The 13,593-nt window shown below is 40.5% G+C and overlaps 1 protein-coding gene and 1 pseudogene across 1 annotated transcript in view; both read right to left on the reverse strand.

Annotated features, from left to right (window-relative positions):
- The window catches only part of SFI1 (SFI1 centrin binding protein), a 102,519-nt gene that overhangs the window by 70,945 nt on the left and 17,981 nt on the right, over positions 1-13,593 (reverse strand). The window contains exons 4-5 of the mRNA XM_047088024.1: positions 8,304-8,477; positions 6,339-6,410 (exon numbers count right to left, since the gene is read on the reverse strand). Coding sequence (XP_046943980.1) covers positions 6,339-6,410; positions 8,304-8,477 — 246 coding nt within the window. The remainder of the gene's footprint in view (positions 1-6,338; positions 6,411-8,303; positions 8,478-13,593) is intronic.
- On the reverse strand, positions 7,441-8,232 carry LOC124518482 (60S ribosomal protein L32-like; annotated as a pseudogene).

Here is a 13,593-nt window from a genome sequence, read left to right on the forward strand (position 1 = left end):
CGAACCCACGAACCGTGAGATCGTGACCTGAGCCGATGTCAGATGCTCAACCGACTGAGCCACCCAGGCGCCCCAAGATGTCAACATATTTTAAATGACAGCGCAGGAAACTGAATCACCATATCAGAGAACTGAATCAACATATCATACCATATCAGAGAAAGCCAAGAGAGTACTAAGTATCTTGTCCTGTGGGAGTCAAGAAGCAACCAGCTGGTGGCACAGACCTCAGAGAGGCATGGGAACATGAGGCATCAGGAATGAGGGAGCCCTGGGTGGAGATGAAAACACAGGATTGTTTGCAAGCCTGGGCATAAGCAGCAATTAGGCCCCTCCATCCTTTTATTCACCCAAGCAGAGACTTGGGTTTATCTCTGGAGAAGCTCAACAGAGGAACACTGGACTGCAGAATATCAGCAGAGATCTGGAGAGGGTCTTAAATGGAGAGTCCACATACTCACAGTGAGATCCACATTCCAAGTGTATAATCACTACCACCCACCTCCAAGCCACTCCAGCCCAGAAAGAATTTGGAGGATTCCTCTCCTCTGGGGAACATGATCAACCACCTAACAGAAAAGGCTTCTGGATAGTGACAGCTGAAGGTTCCTCAGTGAAACTGTCCAGTCTCTACCTCAAAAGCCTAAAGTGAAGCCTTCAGTTTATAAGTCCTTATGCATACATAGAAAGGATTCCAAAATTAGCATTTTAGTGCCTAACTCTTAAATATGAATAGACAATGAAAGGACGTTTTGATATTTGAGGAAAGGCTCCAATATGAGACAATGACCAAAAGCACAGAGAAAAAAAGGGCTCAGAAGAAACAGACAATATAAGCAAAAATCCTAAAAACAAATAGCTACATTAACTTCAAAAGATTATGAACCTACAGGATGCTATTTCTTAAAAAAAAAAAGGAATATTCAGAGAACAAAAAAGAGATGTTGGGAATTTTAAATATGACAGCAGAAATTTTTAAAAAATCCATAGATAGGTAACAAAAAAGTCAATTGGCTTTATAGGGCACCATAAGGACTATGGCTTTTACTCTTGGCCAGAAGGGAAGCCATCTGAGCAGAGGAGGGACATGACTTGATTTACTCAGAATACCAGTTGTGAAAAGACGGACTGGGACTAGGGCTGGAAATAGGAGACCAGTGAAGTTACTGCAGTCATTCAGGGGGAGACATGATGATGGCTTGGACCAGGGTGGTGCTGGAAGTGCTGAAGAGAGGTGGAGTCTGAATACATCTTGAAAGTTATGTCAACACAATTTGGGCATTTGGCATTGTAAACTGGGGTATGAGAGAGAGATGTCAAAGGTGACTCCCGGGTTTCTGACCCAAGTCCCTGGAAATATGGGAGTTTCCATTAACGGAGAGGGAGAAGGCTCAGCAGAGAGGTTTGTGGGGATGCTCTAGATTTCAGGTTTGGACACAGTTAAGTTGTGACATCTATTAGACACACAGTGGAACTGTCACATACATAGCATCTGGACAAGAGAGAGGTCTGGGTGGGGTGTATATATTTGGGAATCATCCTGAGAGTTGATGAGATTATCACGATTGTGAGGTACACAGAAGCAGCACAAAGATGTGGCACTGGGTATTTAGGTGAGGAGGAATCCACAAAAGAAAGATGGAGCAGTCAAAGAGGGAAAAGGGAAACCATGAAAGGATGGTAACCTGGAAGGTGCAAGAAGAAAGGGCTTCTCAGAGAAGGGAATGACAGACTGTCTCGCTTCCTGGTAGGCCAAGTAAGAGGAAGTTTCAGAATTTACCACTAATTTTGGCAAATGCAATGACCTTAACAAATATAGTTTTGGTGGAGGAGTAGAATCTAAAGCCTAGTGGGATAGATTTAAGGGTAGATTACAAGACATGTTGGACACACTGAGTCTGGCCAGGGGAGTTGATGTAAAGGGGAGCAAAGATACAGAGTGCTAGCTGCAGGAGGACCTACAGCCAAAGAGATTTTATTTTTTTCAGGATAAGAGAAATAAAGGGTATTATATGCTGGTGCAAATGATCCAGTAGAGAGCAAAACATTGATAATGCAGAAAAGAGAAAAAAAAATTGCTAGGGTGATGGCCTTGAATAGGCACAAAGGCAACCGAATGCAGAAGCCAAAAATTTTGCCGCAGATGAGAGCAAGGACAGGTCACTGGCCTAACAGTAGGGAAAGCAAGTTGCATGGTGATAGATGCTCACGGTGAGTGGGTGGATGTGGTGGAGGGAGCTTGTGCAAGTCTCTTCTGTTGTTTCTATCAAGAAAATAGGAAGCAAGGCCATTAGCTAAGAATGAGAAAGAAATATTGATGAATTAAATATTGTAAATAAAAATAAATAAATACAATAGGGGTGCTGGGGTGGCTCAGTTGGTTAAGTGTCCAACTCGGTTTTGGCTCAGGTCATGATTTCACAGTTTGTGACTTCAAGCCCTGTGTTGGGCTCTGCACTGACACTGCAGTGCCTGCTTGAGATTCTCTCTCTCTCCCTCTCTCTCTGCTCCTCACCCACTTGTTCTCTCTCAAAATAAATAAATAAACTTAGAAAATAAATAAATACTATAAATAGACAAGAGCATTTTACCTACTTCCCAAGTTAGCCAAAAATTTTTATTTAGATCTCCTCTTCAGAAAAATAGCTAACTACCTCATATTTATGACTACCTTATAAATGGACATATACTGCATTATTTTCATCCTACTAATTCAATGATCATTTTGATTCAGTTTATTAATGACAAAACAATGCCAGTTTATAAAAGTTAAAAAAATTTCCAAGAATATAAAGGCATTATTCTGCATTTTCTGGTATGAAATAATTCTCTAATATTCCTAAAAGTGAGGAATAAATAACATGGAAAAAGACCAAAACAATAACAAAAAAAGCAAAGATCAGTATGTAAAATTTTCCCCCAAATAACAACCCACTTGATTTAAAGAGAGATTACAACTTGAAAAAAAAAAAAATCACAAATTTCTAAGTCAATGGAAACACAGTATCAGTATACTAACTCTGATAGATGCTTAGACAACAAATAGCATTCTCACTCTCTCTTTTTACAATTTGAGAAGGCCCAGAGCCATAACTTATCCTAGACCAAACAATTACCTAGGATCTGGGCTAGGACCAAAACTTGGGTCTCCCCAATTCCAGTCCAGTATTCTTTCCTCCATACCCTTACTATTCAAGAGCAAAGAAAGTAAAGAGTATAATAATGTGATCATTTCAAAGCAGTATGGCCAACATCTGTCACTGGCTAACCCAACATCCAGAGTCAAGCCTTTGCTTCCTCACAGGCATCCAACTGCAGAGGCTGGAAAGGTTTCTTTCCCAGCCTGATTTGCAGCAAAAGGTAGCCAGCTTTTTTGCTGGCCAATGAGGCAGAAGCAGAATGCAGCTGAGGGCTTTCAGGAAAGTTTTGTTTTCCTGCGTAAGAGACAGATCTAGCTGACACCACCCTTCCCTTATTCCTTCCTGTGTAAAATAGAACACTCATTTTGCAACTATGCAGTGTCATCTCTGAGAACAAAGGGGCAATATATTAAGAATGGTGAACTTGAAAGGTACTAAAAGCCTGAGTCTCTGATGGCATCACTGAACAGCTAAACCAACACCATCCTCCAGACTGCTTATGAGAAAAAGCAAATCCCAATTTGTTAAAGCTATTGCCAGAGTTTCTCTTATTTAGAATCAAATACATTTCTTTTTTTTTAATGTTTATTTTTTTGAGAGAGAGAGGGAGAGACAGCGTGAGTAGAGGGAGCGGCAGAGAGAGAGGGAGACACAGAATCTGAAGTAGGGTCCACACTCTGAGCTGTCAGCACAGAGCCCAACTCCAGGATCAAATTCTCAACCTGCGAGATCATGACCTGAGCCGAAGTCCGATGTTTAACAGACTGAGCCACCCAGGGGCCCTATAATGCATTTCTAACTGATATAATCAGCATTTCCCAAGTATTTGGAATATAAATGAGTATTACTTGAAAAAAAAGGTTTCCACTTAAATATGGGTCAAATATTAAGTAAAGTAAAATTAAGTAGGAAAAGAATTTGGTGAAGATAGTAGAGGGCGCAACATAGTTTTCCTGTCTCTGAATCCCTGTAAAACACACATGGCAACCACGTAGCAAAACCAAAAATTCATGTATCAGTTACAACAAAACCAGGTGACAAGGTATCGCCATAAATCCAAAATGCAAGCAGACAGGGACAAACCATCCACAGTCAAAAGACCTGCATAGTATTAATATTTCTACAGGAGGAAGAAAGAACAATGAGGATGGCATCTAAGGAGCTGGAGAATGGGAAAACCTCCAAACACCAATAAGCAGTCACTGCAAAATGCAGAGGCCCAATTTGAGACTAGCAGCTGAACCTGAGAGGAACTCTGTCCCCTCAGTTACCACGGCTCATGTAGAAAGAACCGAAAGAGCTGGAGCAGTCCAGTGCCTATAGTCTCAGACCCAACATGCCAGGCTCCCTTTTAGGACAGAGCTTCATACTGAGAAAAAGCTGCGGGGAGTAGAATAGAAATTGAGGAGAGGGACAATCGAGAAGAGGAAAGAGAGGATCAGACCAAGTATTTTAGGAGAACAGAACCAGGATATCCTATAGAGCAAGACAGCATGATTTTTTTTAATACTACAAATGAGACATCTCTGTGAAATCAGGAAAGTTAACTGACCTTGCCTCACTCTAGAAGTTCAGAGAGATTAATTCCACATAAAAAGCAACGGGGGGGGGGGGGGCGCCTGGGTGGCTCAGTCGGTTAAGCGTCCGACTTCGGCTCAGGTCATGATCTTGCGGTCCGTGAGTTCGAGCCCCGCATTGAGCTCTGTGCTGACAGCTCAGAGCCTGGAGCCTGTTTCAGATTCTGTGTCTCCCTCTCTCTGACCCTCCCCCGTTAATGCTCTGTCTCTCTCTGTCTCAAAAATAAGTAAACGTTAAAAAAAAATTTTTTTTTAAATAAAAAAAGCAACGGGGCGCCTGGGTGGCTCAGTCAGTTAAGCGTCCGACTCTTGGTTTCAAGCCCTGCACCAGGCTCTGTGCTCATTGTGCTGAGCCTGCTTCTGATTCTCTGTCTCCCCTTTCTGGCCCTCTCCCACTCTCATGCGCTCTCTCTCTCTCTCTCTGTCTCTCGCTCTCTCTCACTCTCTTGGTCTCAAAAATAAACATTAAAAAATAAGAAAAATAAAAAGAGCAACAAAGTATCTGAGGTCAAATCTCATGCAAGTGATTGTAAGAGAAAGGAAAAGGAGAATAACATGACTTTGGACAAAGAAAGTATGCCAGGAAGATGTGTACATAAAACAAAGCAAAAAACCAAAACCCTGTGACATATTATGTCAGCATGAGCTAAGACTTTAAGAAAATGAATCCATACCTAGGCATATCATATTAAAACTTTGAAAAATAAGATAATGAATCTTCAAAACAGCAATAATTAGACTAACAACTTACAAATGGAAGCCATAAGACAATGAAATATCTTCAAAATGCTGGAGGGGAAACTGGCAACCTAGATTTCTCTATGGAGTGAAATATCCTTCAAAAATGAAAGTGAAATAAAAAAAGTGAAAAAAAAAAGATTTCAGAGAACACCCACAGGCCAAATTTGCTTAAAGGAGTTTGAATCAAAAAATTTGGATGACGTTTCATATTAGTAAAGTGACAATGTCAGAAAAATGAAACGAAAGGTTGTGATAAGGGAAGAATAGAGAGGTTAAGAACCCACAACATTCCAGTTTTTTTTTTTTTTTAAATGCTTACATCTCAACAGCTGCCAATTCTTCCTCTGAAATATACCATACACTGGCCCCTTCTCTCCAACCCCACTACCTCTTGCATGTGTCCCTGATGCTGGTGGCTCCCCCTAGCAATCCATTCTGGGTACTGCAGTTAAAGCAATTTTAACCAAAACCTGTAGCAGGGGGCAGTGGCCCATACAGAGGGAAGGTGCGGCACAGGGACATTCTCTTGACTAAAATTTCACTCCCCTTGCCAATGCAACTTTTCCCCCAGGTCCTGTCCTAGATCATGTCAATGTGGTCAGTCTCAACAGTGTCCTGAAGGAACTTGTTTATTTCTGGGCAAATACTCAGAATACCTTTTCACAGAGGGTCTTAGCTATCTTGGTTTATTTCCGATTGCTTCACACATGCATTCAAACTACTCTCTGCTAGGTCACCATTATATCAGATGCCTGCTGGACACTGGAGGGCAGCAGGAGAAGAATGTAACACATGCCATAACAAAGGTTACACATGAGCTTAATATAAAATAAAACCTAGAACAAACTCAGAGAAGTTTGGTGTTCTGAGCTAATACTACCTGGCTTTAGAGGGAAATACTCTTCCAAAAGTTACTCGAATCCACAAATATAAGAACTTTCTGGCCACGCATCTGAAAGAAGCAAAGAAAGGATATACACATTTTAAAACTCCATTTGACTTATGTTATCAACTTTCTGGAAAGCAGAAGGAAACTAAGGTCCCAGGGGGAGAGATGCTAGCATGAGTCAAAAGGTGAATCATAGCTGATCTTGTAGCAAATAGAGCATAGGATGGGACAGACTTATAAAACCAAGATCAAGCAGTTTTTTTAAGTAGTCTCTACCTCCACTGTGGGGCTCGAATTCACAACCCTGAGATCAAGAGTTGCATGCTCTACCTACTGAGCCAGCCAGGCACCCCAAGCAGATTATTTTCAAAAAATATTTTCAATACAAAGTATTTTGTCAATGAAACTTCAGAGTTGAGGAAAAGGAAGTACATGATAATACTTTTATTCATGTTTTTCTTATTGCCTAAAATACCTAGCAAATGCCCACTTACCTATCAAGGCTCATCTTCAATGCTTGCTCCTATGTGAAGCCTTCCTGGACCTTCCCCAAACCAAACATAGTGAATAGCTTTACACCCTCAAAACTCTGTTTCAACCCTTAGTATAATGTAAAGTTATGACACCAAATCACTGTAATGGGCTCACAGGGTGCCTGTTGTTGGCTCTGGACTGTGAGCCCCTGAGAGCAGGGACCATGTCTTATAGCATCCCAAGTACCCAGCACAGTACCTGGTATACACAAAAAAAGTTGGCTTGTCTTGGCCAGTTAGTCTCCAGGTTTGGCTTGGAACACTCTTTTTCCTTCTGCCCTTTATCCAGCTTATTCTTACATTATCCTTTAGGACTTGACTTAAACCCCACTTCCTCTGGGAAGTTCCTGCTGGCTACACCAGTGGAACTGTTATAACCACGTGGCACGCAGTGCCACATCCTCTTATGGCACTTACCATGCTTTGTTGTGACTTGTTTAACAGTCTGTCAAGCCCACATGATTTTAAGCTTTCATGAGGTCGTGGACCAGGAATGTCTTATTCATCTTGTATGCTCAGCATCTAGCCCACCACCTGGCTAAATAGGTACCTGACAAATCTTTTTTGTAGTTTTATGGTTTTATTAACCCAAATATGATGTGCACATAAGCTGTCTATTCATTTTTTTCGCCGTGCAGCCTGGCATTGGGATTGGTGACTCTGAGGGCCAGCTGGGCTGCTCTTTCCACAACGGCTTTGCAGTTCTTGGAGAAGACACTGTGAGCAATTTCTGCACAGTAAGATTTACTGTACATCAGCAGCACTTCAAGCTCCTTGACACCGTGGACTAGGAACTTCTGGGAGCCACTGGGCAGCATGTGCTTTGTTTTCTTGTTGCTCTTGTAACCAATTCTGGGCATCAAGATCTGGCCCTTGAATCTCCTGCACACCCTATTGTCAATGACTCTAGGTTTCTGCCAGTTGCGCTTAATTTTGACATACTGGTCTAACTGGTGCCAGATAAACTTCTTGGTCCTCTTTTAAATGACCTTGGGCTTCACCAGAGGTCCGAGGGCAGCTATGATGCCAACCGGAAATGGCTGTCACAGACAGCGCCAAGGAAGAGAAGGCCTGATAAATTTTTGTTAAATGAATAAATGAATGCCTTTGGTAGACCTAATCAAGAGTAGTGGAAAACACTAATTTCTCTCAGACTATGTTTAGACTTTTTCTGGAGACTCCTTATAGCTTAACACATTGTGGGGCCCAACTAGAGAATGTGAATGAAAACACAGAATGACAGATTTTAAGTCTGCAGATTCCTAAATGTCCTTTTCTCCTGAACATTCTGCCACAAAGAGCAGGCATCAAAGTCCCCACCTAAATAACTGAGATACGAAAAGAAGAATCATTCCCTCATTTTAACCAAGAAGGGAGAACAATGGAAACATCATTGCAGGCAGATGACCACTCACAAGCTCACCTGATGCGCAATTCTCGTAACTGGTTCCTTCGGGTCCAACCATGTGAGGCATGATACTGCACTGGATGACCAGCACTAGGTAGCTCTCTCTGGATCCCAGAGAAGGCAGACGACTTCTTGTTGGCCAGTATCTTTGGAGGATAAGGTTTCTTAACTGCACCATCCCTAAAAGACCTTAAATTTGAAGAGTAACGGGGAAAAGGGATACAAATTATCTCTGTATGTGATGCAAATCTCTTTTAATGCACAAGTGAAATTAAATAGATAAGCTCAATGAGACAGACTGATAAATATGGACAATAAGTAGCCCAATCTCAGATAGAAATACCTGCCATTCACAATGGTGTGTCAAACATCCCCAAGGCTACCCTAGGTTCAGTGATGATTAGAAAGAAGGACTCAGAGGGGGAACCTGAGTGGCTTAGTCAGTTAAGCGTCCGACTTTGGTCATGATCTCTCAGTTTGTGAATTCGAGCCCCGCATTGGGCTCTGTGCTGACAGCTCAGAGCCTGGAGCTTACTTTGGATTCTGTCTCCCTCTCTCTCTCTAGCTTCCCCCCATCACGCTCTATCTCTCTCCTTCAAAAATTAACAAACATTAAAAAAAAAAAAGGACTCAGTACTTGCATATAGTTATACTCATAGCTATGATTTATTACCGCAAGAGGACACAAAGCAAAATCAGAAAAGAGAAAAGGGGAATGGGGCAAAGGCTGCTAGAAATCAAATGCATGCTTCCAAGAGTCCTCTGCCAGGTTAGTCACATAGGATACCTTTAATTCCCCCAGCATCGAACTGTGTGAACATGTGTGAAGTATTGTCTATCAGGGAAGCTTTTTAGAGACTCAATGCCCGAAGTTTTTACTGGGTGCTGGTCCTACAGGCACCCTCTACCGATCACATACCAAAATTCTAGACTCCTAGAAGGAGAGCAGGTATTCAGCATATACCACATTGTTTGCACAAACAGTTCAGGCACAGTTAACTATCCTTATCAGTTGGGGATTGGTGAGAACCGTCTTCAAATCTAAGTTTCTAGACACGTCAGGGGCCAACCTTGTAAGCAGGACATTCTTTTCTTTTTTCTTTTTTTTAAATGTTTACATTGTTTGGAGAGAGAAAGAGCACAGAGAGGGAGACAGTGGATCTGAAGTGGGCTCCACACTGACAGCAGGGAGCCTGATGTGAGACTTGAACTCCTGAACCACAAGATCATAACCTGAAGAGAAGTCAGACCCTCAACTGACTGAGTCACCCAGGCTCCCCTCTTTTATCTTACGTTTTTTTCAATATAGGACTTGAACTCACAACCCTGAGATCATGACCCGAGCTGAGATCAAGAGTCAGACGCTTAACTGGCTGAGCCACCCAGGTACCCCTGCAAGCAGGACTTTCTAAGAATAGCAGTCTCCAGCCTGCGATGTTAATTCTTTTTTGCATAGATAGAAAACAAAAATAGAGAAGGTCAAAAAGAAAAGTTAGTTCTTCAAAAACACTAATAAAATTGACAAATAGTCAATTAAACTGGTCAAGAAGATAGAGAAAAAGCCAAATAAATCAATATTAGGGGGAAAAAGGAAACATCATTACAGATCCTAAGAATATACTTGTAAACAACTTGATACAAATAATATGAAGATGCAGGTAAAATGGATAGACAGCTACAAAAAAAAAGTTATCAAAACCACACAAGAAGTATAAAATATGAACAGTCCAATAACCATTAGCAACAATAAACAGTAATAAAAACCTTCCCACAAAGAAAACTCTAGGCCTAGATGATTTGTTGTCAAAATTTAAGGAAAAATTCACGCCAATCTCACATAAACTACTCTGAGAACTCTTTTTTAAAAAAGGAACACTACCCACCCAAAATCTATATAAAATTAGGTGGTTTTAGGAGACTAGCCATAACCTTAACACAAAACCTAACAAGGACATTTGAAGAAAGAAAAATTTATATCAATCTCATTAATGAATATATACATAAAAATCTAAACAAAATAGCAGCCAACTTAAGTCAGCAACATAGAAAAAGGATAATATAATATGAGGGAGGATTAATTCCAGAAAGAGAGAAGGTTAATTAATATTAGAAAATTCAACCATGAAGGGGAGCCTGGCTGGCTCAGTGGGTGGAGAGTGCAACTCTTGCTCTCAGGGTTGTGAGGTCAAGCCCCACACTGGGTGTGGAGACTGCTTAAAAATAAAACCTTAAAAAAAAGAAAAGAAAAGAAAAATCAACCATTAAGATAATCATATAGGGGACAATCATATAGGGTGGCTCAGTTGGTTAAGGATCCATCTCTTGGTTTCAGCTCAGGTCACGATCTCATGGCTCATGGTTCATGGTTCATGAGTTTGAGTCCTGTGTCAGTCTCTTTGGTGACAGCACATAGCCTGTTTGGGATCTCCCTCTCTCTCTGCCCCTCCACTGCTTGCACACATACTCTCCCTCTCAAAATAAACATTAAACATTAAATAAAGATTTAAAAAAGAAAAGACAATCATATAGTCATTTCAATAGATGCAGAAAACAGAGTTGACTAAAAAATTTTCAATATCCATTCATGACAAAAATCTTACACTAGCCTTAATCTACTACGGGCTATCTAAGAAAAACTTATGCAGATACCATACTTAAGGTGAAACATTGACAGCTTTCCCTTGGAGATTATGAATATGACAAGTAAGACCAATACCATTTCTGTACAACATTGTACTGGAGGTCCTGGCTGGCAGACTAAGGCACAAAAGAGAAACTATAGTCATAAAGATTAGAGAGGGGGCAATAGAGTGTCATTTTGCATATGACATGATTATGCATGTAGAAAACCCCAAAAAACCTACAGGTATATTACTAAAATTTATAAGAATCTGTCAAGACTATTTGATACAAAGTCAATATCAAAAATGTATATACAGTCGATTCTTGTTACTTGCAGTATTCTATCAAGTCACCTCAAACGCTCCATGACATGGGTCAGAAGAATCAATATTGTTAAAATATCTTTACTACCCAAAGCCATCTACAGATTCAATGCAATCCTTATGAAAATTCCAGTGGCATTTTTCACAGAAATAGAACAAATAATCCTAAAATGTGTATGGAACCAAGAAAGACCTTGTAGTCAAAGCAATCCTGAGAAAAAAGAACAAAGCTGGAGACCCCCTGGTCCCTGATTTCAAACTATATTACAAACCTATAGTTATCAAAACAGTATGGCATTGGCATAAAAACAGACATACAGAACAATGAAACAGAATAGAGAGCCCAGAAATAAACTCATGCATATATAGTCAATTAATTTATGACAAAGGAACCAAGAATATATACAGTGGAGGAAAGTTTCTTTAATAAATGATGTTGGGAAAACTGGACAGCTACATGCAAAAGAATAAAGCTGGACCACTATCTTACACCATACACAAAAAATTACTCAAAATGAATTAAAGACGTGAACATAAGACATGGAACTATAAAACTCCTAGAAGAAAACATAAATGGTAAGCTCCTTGACACTGGTCTCAGTACTGATTTTTTTGGATTTGACACCAAAAGCAAAAGCAACAAAAGCAAAAATCAACACATGGGACTAAATCAAACTAAAAACCTTCTGCACAGCAACTGAAATAATCAAAATGCAAAAACAATCTACTGAATGAAAAAAAATATTTGCAAATCATATGTCTGATAAGGGGTTAATACCCAAAGTATATAAAGAACTCCTACAACTCAACAGCAAAAAATAAAAATAAAAAAAACAAAACAATCCAATTTACAAATGGGCAGATGTGGGGAAACAGGTTCAAGAATTCCTTATACTTACATAAATGAGTTAAAAAAGCTTAAGGCTGAAAGTCGCCACCACAGGGTGAAAGTGCTCAAGGTTAGTTAGCAAGATATTATAATGGGATCACAAGTAACTCGTTATAGTAAACTACTTTCCATCTGGCACCAATATACTATTGTGCTCCGATCACAAATGCCACTTGCCACCCAGGCCCTTGCTTTTTACACACACAAGTTAATGATTACTACCTGACTATTTTCTTCACGTCACCACATGTGTAAGATCATGAGAGCTCAATAAATACAGAGACGAAATCCCATTCGGGGCTCTTGTCTCCTCCCAGACATTAGCCTTTCTCTTATTCAATTCTGCATCCACTCTCTTGCTGGACAAGAGAGAACTCCAGACTCCTAGTTTACAACAGGCAGAGAATCTCAATAGACATGTGTCCAAAGAAGACATACAAATGGTGGACAGGTACATGAAAAGATGCTCAACATACCTAATCATCAGGGTAATGCACATCAAAACCACAATGAGTGGTGCCTGGGTGGCTCAGTATGTTAAGTGATTGACTCTTAGTTTCATCTCAGCTCATGATCTCATAGTTGTGAAACTGAGACCCACATTGGGCTCTGCGCTGAGTGCAGAGCCTGCTCTCAGTGCAGAGCCTTCTTAGGACTCTCCCTCTCTTTTGCCCTTCCCTTGCACTCGTGCACACTTTCTCTCTCTCTCTCTAAATAAATAAACTTTTTAAAAACCCACAATGAGATACCACCTCACACTTGTGAGAACAGCTGTATCAAAAATATAAGAAATAATAACCGTTGGTGAGGATGTGGAGAAAACAACACCCTTGTACACTATTGGTGGAAATGCAAACTCCAGGAGCCACTGTGGAACACAATATGGAAGTTCCTCAAAAAATTTAAGATAGACTGCTCCTGACTCATCGCTGTTTGTCTTATTGAGGAAGAAGTCGTTCAGGAAGCCATGATGCAGCCATGGCTTCTAAAGACACCAGGAAGACACCCATGGAACAAGAGGTGGCAATTCTCCAAATTAGAATTACTATAACCAGCCACAATGTAAAATCTTTGGAGAAGGTACGTGCTGACTTGATCAGAGGCACAAAAGAAAAGTGAAAGGACCAGTTTGGATGCCTACCAAGACTCTCAGAATCATTACAAGAGAAACTCCTTGTGGTGACGGTTCTAAGACTTGAGGTCGTTTTCATATGAGGATCCATAAGCGACTCACTGATTTGCACAATCCTTCTGAGATTTTTAAACAGATTACTTCCATCAGTATTGAGCCAGGAATTGAGGTTGACATCACCATTACAGATGCTTAAATCAACCTTTTTAATAAATTGATTATAAGGTAAAAGAAAAATTAAAAATAGACCTGCCATATGATCTAGCAATTCCACTTCTGAGGATTTATCTGAAGTAACTCTAAAAGATATACACATGGGGCACCTGGGTGGCTCAGTTG

The sequence above is a fragment of the Lynx rufus genome, unplaced genomic scaffold (assembly GCF_022079265.1).
Source record: "Lynx rufus isolate CCGP_SWC_20201006 ecotype Redwood Valley unplaced genomic scaffold, mLynRuf1.p SCAF_24, whole genome shotgun sequence".
In the NCBI taxonomy this organism is placed as follows: domain Eukaryota; kingdom Metazoa; phylum Chordata; class Mammalia; order Carnivora; family Felidae; genus Lynx; species Lynx rufus.